General features: G+C 38.3%; 1 protein-coding gene across 1 annotated transcript in view; it reads right to left on the bottom strand.

Annotated features, from left to right (window-relative positions):
* Nucleotides 1–21,507, bottom strand: part of LOC106645354 (ATP-dependent RNA helicase DHX30) — a 270,690-nt gene that overhangs the window by 35,460 nt on the left and 213,723 nt on the right. Inside the window, exons 8-9 of the mRNA XM_089593901.1 lie at nt 12,256–12,472; nt 10,926–11,115 (exon numbers count right to left, since the gene is read on the bottom strand). Of these exons, the coding sequence (XP_089450027.1) occupies nt 10,926–11,115; nt 12,256–12,472 (407 nt within the window). The remainder of the gene's footprint in view (nt 1–10,925; nt 11,116–12,255; nt 12,473–21,507) is intronic.

A 21,507-nucleotide genomic window follows, 5' to 3' on the forward strand; every position in this document is an offset into this window, starting at 1 on the left:
CGCTTGTCCCACTCACACTCACGACGCCTCTCACGCTGTAACTAACCCTCTTGTACAAGATCTAATAAAGTGTTTTACCAAACATTGATCCTTTGAGAGCCGGATTCCGCGGAGATAACCAGCGACCAGCAGCCCAGAGGACAGCCGGTGGTTCCACATTATTTGAAGCAATGTAAGTATAAGTGACAAACAAAGCGCGAACATGGCCGCCGCGGTCGCCATAGTGCCCGCGGCCCGGCACCAGTCGTTCGGCCACGGCAATGTCGAAGCCGCGTCGCCCTGCACGCGTGAGATGTTGTGAGGGACTGCCGCGCGGCTAACAGAGCTCGCGGTCCAGTCATTTGGCCCAGCCACGGCGGCAAGCAGGCTGTGTCGCTGACGGCCAAAGTTAACGAGTGGTATAGACGTGGCCCGGCTGCATCAAGCCGCCATTGTTGCAATGATCCGCCGACGGCCTCCTTGTCGGCCGTGGCGGCCATCTTGTCCGCTCAAGCGCGTCGCCTGCTGATTCGACTCGAATTGTCGACCCCCCTAACACCGCCAGCTGTGGCTCGGTGGCATATTCCGCTCAAGCGTCGAATACTAATGTTTCAGAATGGACGAAGGCTGGACCGCACTGTTTGGTGCTCAGTCGGCTCTCGCCAAGGTTGTTGGCCACCTGGCTCACACCATTCATGAGATGGAGCCAGCCCGCTGGAGCTCGAGCATGGTAGAAGCGAGGTTGGAGTTGCTCGGCGGATATTGGGGCGATTTTCAAGCCAACCATCTCAAGCTCATCGAAGCTCCGCCACCGGAAAAGGCGTCTCGGTTGGTCCAGCTGTACACTGACGTGGAAGCGCACTACCTCGACGCACGGTCTTGCCTCTACGACGCGAGAGACTCCCTGGCGCCGGCACCTGTCCCTCCCGGGCCATTTCCGGGTCCAGGGAACCCGGCTTCGGGCCGTGGGCCTCGCTTGCCGAGAATCAGCATTCCGAACTTCTCCGGGAGACGAGAAGACTGGGAGAGCTTCCGTGATCTCTTCCGAGCGCTGATCCACGAGGACTGCCAACTCACCAACGTCGAGTGCCTGTTCTATTTGAAGTCGCTCGCTCAGGGAGACGCTAAGACGGCCCTCGATACGGTCCAGGTAGCCGAGGCCAATTACTCTACGGCATGGGCTCTGCTTGAAGCGCGCTACGAGCACAGCCGCCTTCTCGTCCGCGACCATGTCACAGCCCTGCGGAACATCAAGCCACTCAGAGACGAGTCCGCCCGCGGGTTGCAGAGTCTCTTGGACACCCTGGAAAAACATCGCGACCAGCTTCGCGCCTTAGGTCGTCCCGTAGCCGGCTGGGACGATTGGTTTGTCTCATGTGGAATGACTGGCATGGATCCAGCGACGAGACGTGCATGGGAGGAGGAGCTCCAACGGTTGGAGAGTACCGTTTCCGGCTCCGAGGTTGACGTTGCCACATTCGCCACCTTGGCCGACTTTCTTCGGCGCCGTTGCCGCGCCGCCAGCTCTGTCGAAGCCTCGCAGCCCGCATGTCCCTTCAGCGGGACAGCCGCACGCTCTGCCACGAGGGCCATTATCCCGGGCGTTGTGCGCAGTTCCAGAGCTTGATGTACGCGCACGGAGGGAGCTCGTCTACCAGGCACGGCTGTGCTTCAATTGCCTTCGACCCGGGCACGCTGTGAAGTACTGCCCCTCCCGGTCGGCTTGCCAATATTGCCGAGAGCAGCATGACAGCTCACTGCACGACAGTGCCCGTCACCGCTGCTCGGGGCAGCCCGACGGCTCTACATCATCAAAGCAGCCCCGCACGGACCCGCCCACCTCTTCATCGGGAGAGCACTCGACTGACGCGTCACCTCAAGCGTGACTAGCCGTGCTTCCGACCGCCCTCGTCCATCTGAGCGGTCCTCCTGGTCGTCGAGTTCCGGCCCGAGCGCTGATCGACGCGTGCTCTGAGGTCACCGTCATCTCTGCGACTCTCGCGCGCCTGGTCGGCGCACGACTAGAAACCATCGAAGCCAGCATCTCCGGCGTCGGTGGCGAGTCCGCCGTCCGGTCCAGAGTCCGGGCCCATCTCCGCCTCGAGCTTCCAGGGCCCGCACCACCGGTCGCGCTGACAGCGCTGTGTTTGCCCAGGCTCGGCCTGGTATCCCCCTCCACCCCGCTGCACCCGGAGGCAATCCGGCAGTGGGCTGACTGCGAGGGCCTCGCCGATCCTTCGTTTGGCACGCCACAACGCGTCGACCTCCTCATCGGCGCCGACTACTACCACTTGCTGCTACGACCCAGCTACACTCAACGAGGAGAAATCGTCGGGCAGCGCACAGTCTTCGGCTGGGTATTGGCAGGCCGTGCCGTCGGGCTCGCTCCAGGTACGTCGGCCGTCTGTGCAGCCGCCCAATCCGACGTGGCTCCGCCTTGGCACAACGAGCTAACCGCTCTGCTACAGCGGTTCTGGGAGATAAAGGATCTTCCTCAGGCTCACCGCCGCTCAGATGAGGACATCGAGTGCGAGCGTGAGTTCGCAGACCACCGACGCGCCGCGGACGGACGGTACATCGTGCGCCTCCCACTGAAGGGCAGCAGTTCGCTTCTTCTTAGCGACAGTCTTCAAAGCGCCAAGGCCTCCTTGGCAGCCCTGCAACGCCGGCTTCGGCGAAACCCCGACATGGCTGTGGAGTATAGTCGATTCATGGCTGACTATCTCGCGATGGGCCACATGCGCCCCCTCACCAGCGCTGAGCTTGCAGCTACAGCTGGGCCCGTCAACTACATCCATCATCATGGCATCTGGCAGCATGCTGATCGCGGGCGCAAGGTTCGAGTAGTCTTCAACGCGTCCAACCCGACTTCCAGTGGCCACAGCTTGAACGACGTCCTCCACGATGCACCCAGACTCCAAGCCGCGCTCCCATCGGTGCTCATGCGCTGGCGGCGGCACCGCATCGCCTTCTGCAGCGACATCCGCATGATGTTCCGGCAGATTTGGATCGACTACCGTGACGTCGACCTGCAGCGGATCGTCTGGGCTGCCGATCCCAGCCAGCCTCCAACCCACTACCAGCTGCTCACTGTGACTTACGGCGAATCGTGCTCGCCTTACCTGTTGCTGCGTACCCTCCAACAGCTATGCCAGGACGAAGGCCACAACTGGCCCGAAGCTGTGTCAGCCGCCCTGTGTGACCGCTACGCCGACGACTTTCTCTCCGGGGCCGACGACGTCACCGCGGCTCGGCGCCTCCGCGACCAGCTGAGCGGGCTCATGAAGGCCGGCGGCTTTCCCCTGCGGAAGTGGGTGGCCAATGTCCGCGAGCTGTTCGACGATCTGCCTGAGGACGTCCGCTTACGTCCGACCTGGGAGCAGCTCAGCGCTGAAGGCCTCGTCAGCGAGCTCGGGGTCAAGTGGGATCCACCGTCGGACTGCTTTCAGTTGACGCCTCCACCACTCCAGCCGCAGAGCACAAAGCGGACGATGCTCGCGGCGCTCGCGGGTCTGTTTGACCCATGCGGCTGGCTCGCGCCGATCCTGTTGAATGCCAAGCTCTTGCTCCAGGATCTCTGGCGCGCCAGACTGGGCTGGGACGAGCCTGCGCCGATCTCAATGACTCGCTGATGGGCGGAATTTACCGCCGAGCTCCAGGCCATCTCCACCTTCACTTTACCGCGCTGGATCGGAGTCGGGCCTTCTTCCGAGCTTCACCTGCACGGCTTTTCGGACGCCAGTTACCGCACGATGGCAGCCGTCATCTACTCTCGCCTGGCGCCCGGGGCTGGGCCGGCGCTCTGCCACATTCTTCTGGCTCGGACGAAGCTCTCGCCGATTCGCTCGCTCAAGCCGGCGCCAGAGACATCCGCGCGCATGACGATTCCGCGCCTCGAGCTCCGCGCTGCACTGATTGCCGCCAAGCTCCTGCGGGCCGCTGCCGACGAGCTACGCGTACCTGTCGACCGCTGTCACGCATGGTGCGACTCACAGATCGTTCTGCACTGGCTGCGTTCAGACAGGCCAACCAACAACGTGCTGATCGACAACTATGTCGCCCAAATCCAGGAAATCCTGCCTTCGAGCGTCTGGCGATACGTGCCGACCCAGTCAAATCCAGCCGACCTCGCGACCAGAGGTGCCGACATGACCGGCCTTCGCTCGCAGCGCACTTGGTGGGAGGGCCCCGCTTGGCTCGCCGAGGACGTCGATTCGTGGCCCCTAGACCCGCTCCCCGCACCGAACCAGCATTCATCCATCTGCTGCGTAGTGCAGCAGCTCGACGCTAGCTACCTCAAGCAATTCTCCAACTTACGCATGCTACTAAGCTTCCTCGTACGCATTCGTCGATTCGTCCGGAGCCGTTTGGGCAGGGGCCCCGTGCTTTCGGTCGCTTCACCTCTTACGCCGACCGAACTCCACGACGCTTTTCTCGCGTAAGTGCGCCTCAGCCAGGAGAGATCATTCTCGGCCGACCTCCAGTGTCTTCGACGGGCCGAACATCTGCGGAAGACGAACCCCTTGGTACCGTTAGCAGCCTTCTTCGATGACGACGGGATTCTGCGCGTCGGCGGGCGGCTCGAGCATTCGCCGCTGACCTACGAGGAGCGGCACCCGCCGATCCTCAGCGGCGCCTCTTCCCTCGCTTCCATGGTCATCGCCTGGGCGCACTCTCGGGCGCTGCACGGTGGATACCGTGTCACCAGTGCCTACGTCTGTAAGCGTGCTTGGCTCCTCGGTGGGCCCCGGCGGATCAAGGCTCACCTCCGCAGGTGCGTCGTCTGCATCCGGCTGCGAGCGCGACCGGCGACTCACCTTATGGCCCCACTGCCGCCGTCTCGAGTCTCCCCTTCTCGTGCCTTTGCCTGCACCGGAGTGGACTACGCCGGCCCTTTTCATGTACTCTCCGCCAGAGGACGAGGAGTCCGGACCACGAAAGGCTACATCGCCGTTTTTGTGTGCCTCGCCACCAAGGCCTTGCACCTGGAGCTGGTCGGCGATCTCTCAGCTGCGTCCTTCTTGAGCGCCCTCCACCGATTCGCTGGACGCCGCGGTCGGCCCGGCGAGATATGGAGCGACAACGCGACTTGCTTCCGCCGCGCTGATGTTGAGCTGCGCGATGCCTTGCTGACAGCCGAGCTGGACTGGGGATTCGTCGCGGGCTCTCTCGCCGATCAAGGAATTGCTTGGAAGTTCATTCCACCGGGTGCTCCTCACTTCGGTGGCTTGTGGGAGGCCGCCGTCAAGTCAACCAAAAGTCACCTCCGGCGCGTCATGGGGTCACGCCATCTCACCTACGAGGAATTTTCCACGGTGCTCGTTGGCATCAAGATGGTCTTAAATAGCCGATCACTGACACCGCTATCTGGAGACACTTGAGACCTCAATATTCTCACCCCAGGGCACTTCCTCGTCGGTGGCCCTCTTAACTCCATCGTTCTGCCCAGCCCCCCTGTGGAGAGCTTATATGCGCTCGCCCACTGGGAGCTCGTTCGGGGGGTCCACGCCCAGTTTTGGTCCCGCTGGAGCCGAGAATACCTCAACACACTCCAACAGCGGTCAAAATGGACTACTCCTCGCCGGAACTTCATCGTCGGCGATGTGGTCGTCCTCCTCGACGCTACACTTCTGCAGTCCAGCGGCCGATGGCCGATCGGCCGTGTCATAAGCGTCCACCCGGGAGCCGACGGCTTTGTCCGCGCTGCTACCCTCAAGACGGCGACTGGCGTGTACGAGCGATCCATCACCAAGATGGTCTTGCTGCCTGTGTCAGCGCCTCCCGCGGCTCCGCCGACTCCAGAAGACTCCCCGACCGACCCCGGTTCGGCGGGCGGCACGTAGTTCTTCGATCCAGGATCGAGGCGGGCGGATTGTTTGGTTTCACGCCCGAGTGCCACAGCCGAGCGAGGCGCTGCGTGCACTTCCGCCATGCTCACGGGCTTCAGCCAGTTCCGCCTTGCCGGGAGCCGCCTCTGCGTTCGGGCACTTGAGCACTGCTCTCCGAGACGACCGGACGCTTGTCCCACTCACACTCACGACGCCTCTCACGCTGTAACTAACCCTCTTGTACAAGATCTAATAAAGTGTTTTACCAAACATTTGGTGAATCTATGTGACTAAACTTTTGAGTACGGATGTATTATATTACACAGAGCTCGTGCGACCCTAAGAAGCCACATTAAGTTAGTTGGGTGAAAATTACAAAAAATAATAAACAACAGTCTACGTGTTATTCAAGTACTATATTTCTTCGATGATTTACTATGTCTTAGGTTCAAATTAATATATTAAACTTTATACTATAACAGAATAAAAATCATCCAAAATGCATTTTTTAAACTGCGACTTTTTCCGAAAATAGTACAAATTTTACAAATATACTTTGTATGCCACTTTTTTTGAAATGAGCCCACTAATGGGTGAAAAAATTTGTTTGTCGAATAAACAACAATTGTAACTTGATCATGAAATTTGTTATTAAGAAAAAATTGACCAGTACAACAGTAAACCACTAAAAAAAATCGTGTTCAGCAGGGCAATACACTTTAAATAAATTTTTGATGGGTCCATCTTGACTGAATGAATCAAGGAATCCTTCTTGGCCAACAGACTACTTATCCTTTCATGTATGTTTTACCAATTTTTAAAATAATCAGTGGATGTTTCTAAATAATGTCTGAATGACAAAGGGTTACACTTTGCTAACTGGTAGTTAAAATTACTACCAAAAGGTCGGTACTCTGAATTAGACAGTTGATAAAACAGATCCTTCCATTGATCTTGATACCAGTAAAAGTGTGTTTAAAGGAACCGCTGACCTCCTTAAATAGTACCCAGAGGAAGAATGACCGAATCGTTTGAGGGGAACTTGTACTAGCTTTAAGATCCACATGAAAGGCTCGCATGCTTAAGAATGTCAGAAAAAAAGTGATAAGGTAGTCAAGAAATAGGAATATTATACTTGAAAATTTAGCAATTGGTGTACGTAAAATCACATAAAATACAACACAACATATGTTCATAATAGTCACACAAAGTTGTATTTGTCGCTAGGAGCTGTATTAAATATAAAATATTCATTGAGTTATGCCATACCTTGTAGGTTTCTAACAAAGTTTAAGAAATACGTCTGTTAATTTAGAAAAGTTGTAATATAGTGCAGTCTGTCAACGGATTTTGACCCTTCAGAAGAGATACAGTAAACAAAAATACTTAAGAAATTGAAAGCTTACCGTAGAATTCGAACAACTAAAATACAAACAACTGGCACACTGAGAACCCACAGTAAATAGGGCCCAAAGTGAGCCAAATACGGTTTTTTCCACTTGACTCTCTCCAGGCTCGTCAAATACAAAAAAATTTTAAACAAAAATTGTAGAACTATCGATTATAGATCGATCTGTGGTAATCTGATGTTAATAAATTAAAAAATAAATTTGAAATTTGCCAAAAACTGAAAAAAAGCGGTTTTTAAAAAGGCCCTCTCTTTGCCAAAAAATCTTTTTTTAACGAAACTTGTGAAAAGTGTAGCTCTAACCTGACTTAAAAACTACATTTTGGAAAAAATTTAAAATTTTTTAATTTTTGAAAAAATTGAATTGTTTAAAGAAATCGTGTTTTTTTAAACCTCTATATCTTATAGACGTTTGCATTTTTATACTGCTTTTTGAGTTTAAAATTTTCTTTGAATATTATAGTTATGTTTTTTATTATTTCACGCTTTTTCAATTAATCATTGCAGATGCAGAATGAGGTGTAAGTTAAAGACCTGTAGCTACAAGAAACACGGTCTGAAGTGCTTGACGTTCAATCAGGAAAATTGTTCAAATATTGAAATAATTAAATGGTGGCTGATGCTTTTTGTGACAAATTGGACGAAGAAGTACTAAACAAGTCTTGTGCGGTGATGAATGAATCACAGACCAATATGTAGATGATAATGGTGATGATGACGATGACAATGATGATGATAATGATGATAATAATAACGATCATAATAAAAATAAAAATAATGTTGATGATGATAATGATTATGATAAGAATAATGATCATGATGATGATGATGATGATGATGATGATGATGATGATGATGATGATGATGATGATGATGATGATGATGATGATAATGATGATGATGATGATGATGATAATGATGATGATCATGATGATGATGATGATGACGATGATGACGAGATGATGATGACGACGACGATGATGATGATGATGATGATGATGATGATGATGATAATGAGAATGATGATAACGATCAGATAGAAAGCGAAGCCGACGCTTCCATAATCGTTTTGTACAGCGAAGACCGCATTATCAATGGGGGGGGGAGTGGCCTGCAATCAAAAAACTGCGTCTCAATTAAGTATCATTGACTTGTCAGTTAACCACAAATTTTTTATAAGTAATATGTCAAATAAATATATATTTTCACCAAAAAAAAGAAATGCTTAACAATTGTTATCTACCTGACGATTCTTTAAAATTTTATTCGAACTATTTTTTTAAAACACATCATAACACTCAAGAAACATAATTATTTGTAAAAATTTCAGTCCTCAACATGATTAGAGCACTAAATTTTTTCAAAAAAAAAATTAATTTGGCTCCAAAGGGTCATGCATGAAAATTTTTTTTTGTAAATTTTTAAAAAATACTAGCTATTCGACTCTGTAGTCAAAAATAAAAAAAATTTAAAAAAATTTTCCTCTAAGAAAAATCATGATTCTAGATTTTTTGAAAATACCCGATTTTTCCACCGATTTTTGTCCAATTAAGGATTAATTGAAAAATTGCGCAATAATAACCTACATAATTATAATATTCCAAGAAAATTTTAAACTTAAAAAGGAGTATAAAAATGCAAACGTCTTTAAGATATAGAGCTTTTGAAAAAAACACGATTTCTTCAAAAAATTCAATTTTTTTTTTTAATTTAAAAATATTTAATTTCTTTAAAAATGTGGTTTTTAAGTCAGGTTAGAGCTACACTTTTCACAATTTTTGTAAAAAAAAGGTTTTTTTAGCATAGACATGGGCTTTTTACAAAAACGCTTTTGTTTTTTTTCAGTTTTTGGCAAACTATAAATTTATTTTTTAATTTATTAACATCAGATTTACACAGATCAATCCGTAATCGATAGTTCCACAATTCTGTTCAAATATTTTTTCAAATTATTTTACGAGCCTGGAGAGAGTAAAGTGAAAATAACCGTATTTGGCACACTTTGGGCCCCATTGGCTGTGGAATTTCTGTGCACTAGTTGTTCGTATTTTAGTTTTTCGAATTCTACGGGAAATTTCTGATTTTTACATATTTTTGTTTACTGTATCTCTGATGTGAAAATTTAACATGGGGCTGAAAATAGACAGACTGCACTAATATCCTAATGTTTGAAACATCACTCGTTTAATTTACAATTTAGTTTGTTAAGGGTTTTTAAATACTAGAAATTAATGGTTTGGTGTTGATTCATTACTTCTTAAAAAAGTTAGTACAAAATATTTTTCATCGTAATTTAGCAAAATTATCGTTATGTAAATCTTGACTAAAATTTATCTGTACTTCTACTTTTAACTTCTTAATAAAGTCGTCAAATCATGGGTAGTCCTATTACAATCGACTTAGAGCATTATAAATCTTTATTTAATTACTAGGAAATGGAATTTTCACTATCTCCCTTTGCAGTAATCTAAGAAATAAGACGTAAAAGTTTGCCGAAGATAAATACTTGTATGCTGTGATTGTCACTACTTGCTTTGATTGAGAAAGCTAAATTAGAAAAGTAAGCTTAAAAAAAGCAATAAAACAATAGCCTATGAATTCAAATGATTCCTATTTACATACATTGGAATCCTGAAATTGTCACATTGTTTCAAAAGTCGTTATAAATAATGTAAAGAAATAACACTAAAGATCTACATGGTGGTTCAATATAGTTCCACTAAATCGTTTGAAAATTTTTTTCTGAAAACATTCGTACTGCAAATATTTTCTGTTGTATTTAAGACCCAGGATACAATGAAACAAAATGAAAGTTTTGAGGTTGTAAAGTTTTTAACAAGCGTAAATTATGAAAAGTAACGATTTTTGTATGAAAATTGTTTGAAGATTATACTTTTTTCTGAACAAAAAGAGACGCTTATTGAATGTTAGGTGAAAATAAATGTCAGTTTAGTGATAACTTATCAACAACTGTACTAGTACCAGTAAGGTTAATGTAACATATCACTATACAGCGATTACTAAGCAAGAAAGCCACCTTAAGCGGAGTCTAGAAATAATTCGTCTGAGGAACTAATGAAGTAGATAGTATTTTACAGTTTTACGGCATTATTTATTAAATAATAGCTATATCATAAGAAAATAAAGTTGACCAAGAATCCTTGACATTTTTAAGAATAAATCAAATTGAAACTTAGTGAGAACAGATGAAAATCCGAGGTGAAAAATCCTCCTTCTTGTTTGCAAATTGATACTGAAAAAAATTACTGACACTTATAACATGATTTAACGGACATACAATATAACAATTCATTTTGGCTAAATTAGTTTTCTTTATCTTAGGGATCCACAGCTGTTTAGATCAGTCCACAATTATTGTAACGATCATTTTTTTACCATAATATTGTAACATTTGTAACATTTGTAACATAACAGACAAAGAGTTGCTCTACCGTTTTTTTAATTTCCAAAGAATAAATAAAGCTTAATTTGTGCAACATTCATTGCAAAATAATAAAGAAAAAGAAAAACTCATAGATCACGCATTGTGATCTAACATTTGATTTTTCGGTTTTACCTTGGATTTTCTTGATCTAGACTCTTAATCAATCTAGGTCAGTTTGGGCAAAATATCAAAGAATCGCGTCTTAATTTCTGTTTTAAATTTAATCCCTAGTTATGGAATAAGTAATATTTATATTTATCATTACCTTTCTCCCAATAACTTTCCCTTGGCTAAATAGCAGCACTGTTAGTGGTGAAATCATACTACTTTCACGTATTAATGTCGTTCTTCGTTCTTCATGGTGTGTCTTCTGAAAATATGTAAGATATGGGCTAGGCCAGAATTTTCTTTTGTGATTTACACATTCTGTAGTTAATTGAGCCTTAGCATCATCTCTGCAACATAAACAATAAAGTGTTTCATTAATTCTTTTCAGGAATTTGTCTATCAAAATGTTCAATACCAAACTATGTATTGATTTACTCCAAAAAAAAAAACGTTTTAATTTTTAAGACAGTAAAAATTTTATTTTTTTAAAAGAAAAAAGTCAGAAAGTAAAAAATATTTTTTTTTTTAATGTTGCTTTGTTCATAGGGTAGAAGATTCTATTTAAAAAATTTTTATTTTAAAAACAAATAAGACAGAAATATCGATTCTTTCCTCAAATTTTCTTATAAAGAGTAATTAAAATATAGAACCAAAAGAAACATATAATACATTTAAATTATGTCTATCTGTTGACATACATAAAATATAAAAATAAACAGTAAAGCAGACGATGCGTGAAGAGTAAAAGGGGTAATATACCGATATATCAAGATGAACTTGGTAATAAAAAGTCATTGATATTATGATTATCACGCTATATTCCTAGCTTGATAGATTCGAGACTTTAGATAGGATTTTTGTCGAAAACTTGTTTAAGACTTTTGTACGAAGTTCATTTGGCAAAAAAATACTTAAAATATTGAATTATCTCCCAGGATGGTCTGCACATAACTGTTTGTTTTGGTAAGTAAAATCCAACTCGCAGTCAATCTTCGTAGAGAAAAGGCAACATCTTATTATCTTGGCCGATTATGGTGCCGTCAGAGTTTTACTACAACGAGGCTACTACTTGATGCAGTTAATTTATTGAAATAGCTAGTAGTCTTAAAATAATGAGTACGGTTGGGTAGATGACGTGTGGTAATCGTTCTATTTTCGTATCTCTTTTTTTTATCTGAGATAATTTCTTGATATGAATCTTACAACTACGTACAAGTGTTAATCATTAAAATGAAAAAATGAAAAATAATTACAATGAACACTGTCCACCAATTATATTATCTCTGTAATAATTGAACATGCACTTCATGCATAACAATGAGTAATATTCGTACATTTTAAAAACTACTTTTTTAATGATTGGTTTTTACAATTTCAGGATAAACATAATTAGTGACTTATGACTTGAATTGAATACTTTTTTTGTAAGATTTTTTCTAACGATAAGTTTTTCTAAGTTGATAATTTTAATGTAATATTTTACTTACTCAGTAACCAACGATGAGCCAGATTTGGTTAAACGGCCTTTCCTAAATTCAAAGTTTCTATGCTTTAATACTTGATCCATTCCAGCTAATAGTACACCTCGTACAAGCTCATCCAAAAAGGAAAATTCGTTTTCTTTACTATTTAGATCTGTTACTTCTTTTACGTTAGAGATCATGTTGGATTCATAAAGGTGTTCCAAGTTTATTTCTCGAATTTCTAAAAATAGATATTCTTAAGTTATATTTCACCAATCGTTGTGTGGTACAAAAATATAATGATAGTGTAGGCCCATTGTCCTCCATAAAAGTAGAGGGCAGTGCAAAAACTACATTACTATTTTGATTACCAGAGCAAAATATATGGAATAAATTATAGGACTCAAACAAGTTCTATATTCATATTTCTGTAGTAAAACTTGAATAAGAAAGTAATATACTACAAAACAATTCTTGGACCATATTTTAAATAATTTTTGTTATTTTATTTGTTAATGCTACCCTGTAGATGAAAATGACAAACAAACAAAAATGTATTTTAATAAGACTTACGAGTTCTGTAAGAAACATTTTGATTGTAAAGGATATGTAACAAAGTAACATGCTTTAAAACGATTTTTCTGCTATTTTGATATAGTTCATTGGTTTTCATTGTTAGGATGACAATATAGACAAAAATAATCGTTGTAAAAAAAAATATTTTTGTTCTTTCTACAAGCGTAGTACAAAATGTTAGATGCTATAAAACAAACTTGGAAACATTTTAAAACAACTATTACCACTTAGAGTGTTACAATGGCAGAATGAAGAAAAACTTACGAAGTAATGACGTTTTGTTCTAATGAGTTCTACAATTTTTACGTTGATTACTTAGTTGTAAAATTTAAATTTTCCAGGGAAAAAGGGGACAGTGTTGAAAAATACACTATTTAATGAAATTATAAAAAAATTTAAATTCGTTATACATTTTACAAATTTTAACTATAGCTGATACGAATGCAATAAAAAACATGTTTGTGATTGTATATAATCAAAAATGTCTAAAAACTCAACTTATTGTTTGTTATTGTTTTTTGTTTACAATTATATTTGATTTGTCACGAGAAAAAAAGGCAAGACTACATTCTTTATCATGATAAGTGATTCAATTAGTCCACACCACAAAAGCCCCACGCTCCAGACTAATTCGCTCTAGCCGTAGAGTAAAAATATCCATTGTAACTACTTTATTTTTACTTAAAAATATCTTGTGAGGTCAAGTAATAAGCCTTGAAATGTACATAATTATATTTTTCAATATTGAAAAACTAGTTTAAGAATGTTTATTATTCGCGTTAGACATGTATTATTGTTTTAACAAGTGTTTGCCAGTACTACACCAAGAATAGCCTAAGTCCCCGTAGTAGCAGAACAAAGAAAATAAATTGTACTATTTTATTTTTTGCTAGACGATAAACAATTCTCTTTGATAGTGTACATTAAAATACTTTAAACATTTTATGATACGATTGCACTGTGTATGTAACTTTTTCAATTTCTTTAATGACGTAATCACTGAAATAAGTACAGAAGCTGATGCACTAGTTAAATAACCTAAAAAGTTTGTTATTCTACATGTAAGTATTTTTACATTTCATATATTTCTTGCTCCTAACTACTTATCTCATAAATACTTAATCTATGAATATTCGAATCTTTTAGTTTAACAAATGCTAAAAATTTTTTAGGATGGCAAAAAATTAACCTTAAAAGACTGCTAGTGATAAAAAGAAATTTAACAGTAAAATATTATTTACCACTGCGAAATCAAAAATAAAAAGAAAATTACGTGAATGACCTTATTTTGTGAAAGTAGTGACAACAGATTTGAATGCAGTTGAGCAGGGTTACACCAGGATGAAGGCTGCGACTAGGTATGTATTGCTCAAAATTACCCTCCACGCTACACTAAGAAAATGTTCTCCTATTGCGTGTAACAAAGGTCCATCATCAGTTCTCACCAAGCATGAGAAATTAGAAATCATTGAATGGATTACTGCTTATACTGAACAAGGCTTTCTAGTGATGAGAGATCTAAGTATAGACCAGGTTCAAAATTTTTTAACTTAAGTGAATACAAAAGATTTATTCTAAACTAACAGACCAGGTTAACAGTCATGCTCTGCTTTTGTGAGGAGACATAAGAACTTAAGTGTGAGAATTGCTCAAAATCTGGTTTTATGAATTAGAACATTACTTGTAACAAAACAGTCTTCTGAATATTAATTGTCAACGTATTTACAATTTAGATAACACTTTATTTATGCTCGGTTCAAAAAATAATACAGTGATTGCAAAAAGAGGGACCAAATCTGTTTACTAAATTGTAAACAGTAACTAGAGAGCTTGTCGAACTGCGTTATTCATAACAAATATAGCTGGAAATTAACTTTTACCTACGCTTTTATTTGATTTGAAAAACACTCCTCAGTTTTTTGACTCAGATACCTGAAAAATAAAGTGTTGGACACACTGCTAAAGGCTACATGACAGCTGAGAGTTTTGATTGATTCATAACAAATTTTTTCTATAAATGGCTAGTCTTTATACTTTGTACGAAAATGTTTTTACGTACGTTTTCATACAATTACGTATTTTATTAATTTTTCTAAATGAAAAAAAGAACATTTATTATAGTTATCTATGTATATTACAATAATTACAAATTTTTTATAGAGAACTTTAAAGAAAACAATGGAATAGTATTAACTTATTAGCAATATTTTAATAATAATTGCGTGCTACTTTTCATTTCTGATAATTCAGCTTTTATACATAGCGGAAAAAATGAATGAAATATTGTTATGTCTTCATCAAATGTACGTTAATTTGAATAAGAAGTATTTTTAAATAATTTACTTGCTACTGATTCAAAGAGCTTCATTAGAAACACTTAACAGAAAATATGATGTAGTGGACTTTTTTGTCAGTTTGCAAGTAGCAAATCAACAATGGTAAATGTTATACATTGCATGGACGTTATTTTTGATTTAAACAAAACTGTAATTCAGAAATTTTTATTTGTTATCAAAAGTTTATTTTTAAACAAGGTATTATCCAAATGATAATGCAAACAGGAAAGAAAAGTAAACAACTATTTTTTAAGTAGCTAATGCTAATAATTTTTTAGAAAAGCTTGGAAAAAAAAAAAAATGAAGAACAGAAAATTAGGTTGAATAAGTATTTTTACCATTGTATGTATGTATTTCAACGTTTCTGCACGTACATGATTTTTAATTTTTAATTTTATTAATATTTTTCTGACAATATATTCTGTCTCTTTAAATAATTTAATGTATAAATAATAAAAGAACATTGAATGTGCATGTTATACATTATTGTTAATTTTTTTATTCAAATTATTATCAGAACACTCCAAATCTACGATACAGTTATTCCACATTGTACGATACAGTTTCATAATTTACTTTTCTTATTGCTTTCATAAATCAATTTTGTACCTTTTGCCTTGACTAAATATTTCAACACTCTCATTGCATTTTCATAGTAAGTTACGGTATAAAAATTATGAAATCTATTAAGATAATTTACACAGTATGTTACATCTGGTTTCGCGCCTGCGCTTACTGTTCTCTAATTAAATTTATATACTTTATGTATTTTTGCATCTATAAGATTTTTTAATTTAAAAAATTTGATTCTATAGGAGTATCATATGATCTTACATTTTCAACATTATATTATATCGCTAGCGACTCTAAATACTTTTGTTGACTCAACTTCTTTGTGATAGTGTGTGTGTGTGTTTTTTTTTTTTTTTTAAATGAATTTTAATTACAATACAATTTTTAACTGTAACTATAACTTTTATTAAAAAATTTTTTTTTTATTTCAATTTGATTTATTTCATTCTATTTAAATTTTTACTGCATTTTAAGAAATCACTAACAAAAATCAAATTATACACTGGACTTAAATTATTATTATTTTCATACAAACCAAAATCGTAAATACTTCCAATGAAATTTGGATTGCTTGCAAACTCATGAAATATATTTTACTAAATTTTTCAACTTTCTTTTAATTCATATAGTGCTCTCTTTAGTTAACAAACTTCATCTTCACCAATTTCATAGCCCTCTTGCAGATTAATGTATATTCATGATTTTATTTGGCTATATCACAACGCTGTTTCTACACTTACTTGTTTGATAAATAAATTATTTTGACAACAATTAAATAACAATACTTTTAAGTTTGCATTTTATTGACAAGCGAATAAACATTTTTCTAAAAACTCAGTTTCTGAAAACCTATTACTACTAGTCTCGCTTTAAATATATTAATCTTTCTTTTAAAATATCTGTTTTACATCGAAAATTTCTTAATTTTTTGGCTTTTTAATAACATCCCACGTTTTATTTTTAAAATTTTTTGCTTTCTTTCAAACATAGCGTCTCCTCAAATGTATTCGGTAAATTCACATGAATGTAATTAACGTATATCACATGTGTAACTGGATTCCCATATTTTTAATAAGTTTTTCCTCATCACTAGTTCATAATCATCGTTTTTAATAATTCCGTTTTTTCACAATCAAACTATCTTTTGCTTGATGAATCAGATCCTGGTTCTAATTTATCTCTGAAGAAAATTACTTTAATTTAATTTTCTATTACTTTAACGTATCAAGCTACTACAACTTTATTGTTAACTAGTACTTTATAATCATACTTAGCATAACCAAGTAATGTTCTGAACTCGGCTATATCATCCTCTTTATTTTTTCTTTTAACATCTCGTTTATTTACAAATACCCTACTTCCATGAGTTTTGAAACATTTTATGTTAGGTTTAAGACCAAAAAATATTAAATGCGGTAATTTATTTTCAATTGTGTTTGGTGTTGTTCAATTCTTTAAATAAACTACTGTTTTTATTACTTCGGGCCCAAATTTCAAATTTATATTTGCTTATTTTATCAAAAACCTACCCGTATCCATTATCGATCTGTTTTATCTTTCAGCGATACCATTTAGTTCATGTATGGTACGTAATGTAAGCATGGTAATAGTTTGACATCTCTGAATTTAAGTAAATTATAAATATCTTTGTTTAAGTATCCTTTTCTACTACCACATTGTACCTTTTCAAACACTCTGTTAAATGTATTTCGTACTAAATTTACATGATCAATAAAGCATTCCGCTGTTTTCGAATTTTTTTCTGAAATAGCAGCCCCTCGTCTCAGCTGTACTCAAGATTTACTGAATAGAGCACTTAAGTGTTTTGACACGCCGTGTAAAACGTTTGAAGTTAAAAATTTTGTATCTATTCTAGACACTTACCAAAATAAAAAAAATTCTGATTAAAAAAATTTTTATTTGAAATCCATGCAGTTCTAGTCGAATGATAAGCTGTAAAAGAGTAAAAAAAAATAATGATGATAAAAAGTACAGTACGTTTGTTACTCCCTAAAATAGTTATTGGCCTTACAAAAAAGGTCGTTGGTTAAAACTTTCTTACGTTGTAATATATTAAACGGGACATTCGTTGAAGTTGTAAAGATTTAAAGTTAATAAATAAAAATTATTAAAAATTTTTTTGCAATCAAAAAACTTTACTACTAGAGTAACAAAATCCTAGAACCTTATCTTTCCATTTTTTAGAATCACAATGAATATAAATACCTATTACTCTACCTATTTAAATAGCTAGAAAATTTAAGCAATCAAGGTCAGGGTTATGATCAATAGCTGAATCATCACTGAATGATTAGTTTATTTGTCAATTTTGACACTGTTGTTCTAATCTCGATTAATATTCTGAGCCAGTTTCTTGACGTCTAAAATTGTATACCTTTAAAGCATTTGAAGTTTTCCCTACAATTTACCCTTATGCAGCTCCGAACATGTTAAAAATTTTGTAAGCTTAGCCTAAGGGCTCTTTTTAGATAGTTCGACGTCGAAAAGCCCTAAAAAAGACTGAAGAGTTGAACTTTATCTTAACTTAAATTTTCAGTAGTGTGACTACCCAGATACCTCATGGTGATCTTTTCTGGCCTGCTATTGTTGCACCAGACCGGTCACGAGAAAAAATCAAAACGTTCTAAAGTATTGGAGCTAGTTGTATTGTTTCTTGTTCTTTCCCAACGTTTTCTGGTGTCGCGCCAGAGCTGTTGGCATCCAAAGCACTTTCTTTTTTCGCCAAGCTTAGGCGTTTTGGTGATCGAAGACAGAGATTAGTTCGTATCGCTTATCTGTTGAAGACTGACCCGTTTGCTGAAGTTTGTTTCTCCTTTATAGCTTCACTATTATATTTGCCGAATGCATAAATTAGGAGGGATTGGTAATACCTAGTTGAAAGCGTAGAGTCGAGAGGGTAATGCAGGGTTTTCGGTGGTCGAAGTAACAAGTCCTAAGACAACAAAATCCGCTCGTGATGTTTACCAGTGAATGACTGACTTGGTTTGAAAGTGGCTGGCTTTATATAGTCTATTAGTGAGTAAATTGTTGTCGGGTTTTGGTTTAAAATTTTTTTTAGAAATAGTCGTAAAAAAAATATTTTTTGGGAAATTGGGAGTGTCAAACATCATTTTAGAAAATTTTCTTAAAAACGGTGAAATAGTTTTCGCGGTTAGCAAGTACAACAATTTTTAGGACTTTGCTGTATGTATAAGGGAGACAATCAATTCCTGCACATTTGCTGTAATCATATATAAATATAATATATATGATTACATTTTTATATATATGATTATATATAAATATAATCATATATAAATATCATATATAAATATAAATGTTAAAAAATACTTTTCACTATACATACCAATCATATTATGTGGCTTATTTGAATCAGTATGAAAAACCTTTCAAATTTCTGTGGCCTTTTTTTTATTATTTTTAAATGGTTTGTTTTCCATTTTACTTTGAATACAATTAAAGCATTTTATTTCAATACTCTCTCATTTGTCTGGCACATCATTTATCATCTTCACAATCAATTATAATATCTCCAATCATCTCAAACTTGCTCAGTTGTAAATGTCAATTTGGTTGGTTCAGCAGGACTATTTAATTTTAAAAAGTATTACATTTGTCTGATATTTCAGTAATTTAGTATTACTATTCTTAGGGATTTTTTACTCGTATGAACAAAAACTAATATAAAAAACTACAAAAATATGATACGTAAAAAAGGGTTGCTTCAAGTGGCTTCCTTACGTTTTTTTTTTTTCTTTAAACAAAATAAAAACATTGCACCTACAGCCCCTCGTGAACAAGTAATATATTTAAAATATTAGTAATATTTCTCGATGTACATAAGGAATATATATGTATAATACTCAGTCAAAAATGCAAAAAAGTAAAAGTCATAAAAATCGCGTGTAAACCATATCAAGGATTATGATTGATATACGAAAAATATGAAAATGTAAGAATTCTACATAGTAAATTTTACAAAATGTGTATTACGGCATTTTTAACAAAATTCATATTATTTTTAATCAATTCATTTAAGTATTAAAAATTTATATAGCCTTGTGCCCAGTGCTATTTTTCTTTGTAGAACTTATCATCGTTGAACTCACTATCGTTGTTGTTGTCAGTCAGATTAAAATATTTAATATAAAAATCATTGAAATAGTCTTTAATTTACCAAATAAACGTTATTTCAATCAATATAGGACTAATGCGTATGGTTATTAAAATTATTTTCTATTTTCTCTGTTTATGTAGTTTTTATTTTTACCGTTTTAAAAACTCACTTCAAACGATTAGTCTTAATTAATTTATTAAATGAAGCACTTATCTGTGATTACAATGTGATAGCTACCACCACTGTCTAATTATAATTTATTTCGTTACTTATTAAACAATTAATTACTTCTCACTTTTTGTGCTTGATTTGCACGTATCATACTCCTAACGACTCTTGTAGTTATTGCTGACATTCTTCGCTCGTTGTGTTTCTGTTACCTCTGCTCTACTATTTTCTCTGCACGTTCCTCTGCCTCTGCTGTTGCTTCTGTATCTCACTCTTCCAAGCTACGTGTCTCTGGCTTCAGCAAATGGTTAATAATTAGATTGGCCTTAATTAAATTATCTTGCCATATGTCTAACATTACCCTATCTATAACACTGTTTTCTTTTTTTTTTATGTAATGTGCAAGATTCATTTTTACTTTTATTTTCTATGCCTTACTTCATCAGGTTAATTTTTTTTTAATTTTCTAGAAGCCTTAAATTCTATTATTGTGCTCTCAGACTCGCATACATTTACTTAGTCCCATAAATTTTTCAGATTCTTGCATCATCTCATATGCTATGGTATGTCGTCTGGCTTTCTCTTGTGTATACAAGTTGTCTATACAATACTCTACTTGTGATAATCACTCTTACTTGAAGGTCAACTTTAATCCATGCAGCTGCTCTCTTCTCTTCGAGAATTTTTGAAGTGATACTTCTATAGCTATTAAAAATCTAGTGGAGGGTAAAATCACCTGATGCACCGCTTTGACATGCACACAATAGTGCGCCACACTTACTATACATATGTGATATAGCCTCTCTCTATACCTACTGCAGCATGGTAAAAATCGTAACGTTGCTGTAATAAACGCTAAACTGGGCCTTCTTTACAGCTAAGGTACTATCAGGTAAATAATGTCTGACACAAAACGAAGCTTGATCTCTTCAAAATCTTCAAAAAACGTTGTAAAAATCGTTTTCCTTTCCTATGCATCATTTGACGTGTATATGTATGAAGTATTCTTTGCGAACGAATGACCCCCCTTTCTCCAAAATTGGTTTAATTTATTTAAGTTCTGTAGGTAGTCAAAAAAAGGTCTAAGCATCTAGTTTTTAATGCCGAGTGGAATATATATCGAGTCAACATTCCAGATCCAATATGGCTACGTGAACCACGTGACTTACAGATTTTTTTCAATAAAACTACTATAAATCTCGTGGCATAAGCCCTACAAAGGTCTTAAAAGGCTTGAATAGAAAGTCTTGAGCTCTCCTATCAAAAGATGTATTAAATAAATTTTTTGTCGGCTATACAATCAAAAATGGCCGTAAAAACCCGTGGCATACAGATTTTTTACAATAAAACTACTATAAGTCTTGCGGCATAAACCCTACAGCCGTCTACACAGGCTTTAATTAAAAGTCTTCAGCTTTTCTACCAAAAAAAAGTATAAAATAAATTTTTTGTCTGCTATAAAATTTAAAATGGCGGTAAAAACAG

Source organism: Copidosoma floridanum, unplaced genomic scaffold, assembly GCF_036245765.1.
Source record: "Copidosoma floridanum isolate Cflo_tuat_1 unplaced genomic scaffold, Cflo_Japanese_pri ptg000020l, whole genome shotgun sequence".
In the NCBI taxonomy this organism is placed as follows: Eukaryota; Metazoa; Arthropoda; class Insecta; order Hymenoptera; family Encyrtidae; genus Copidosoma; species Copidosoma floridanum.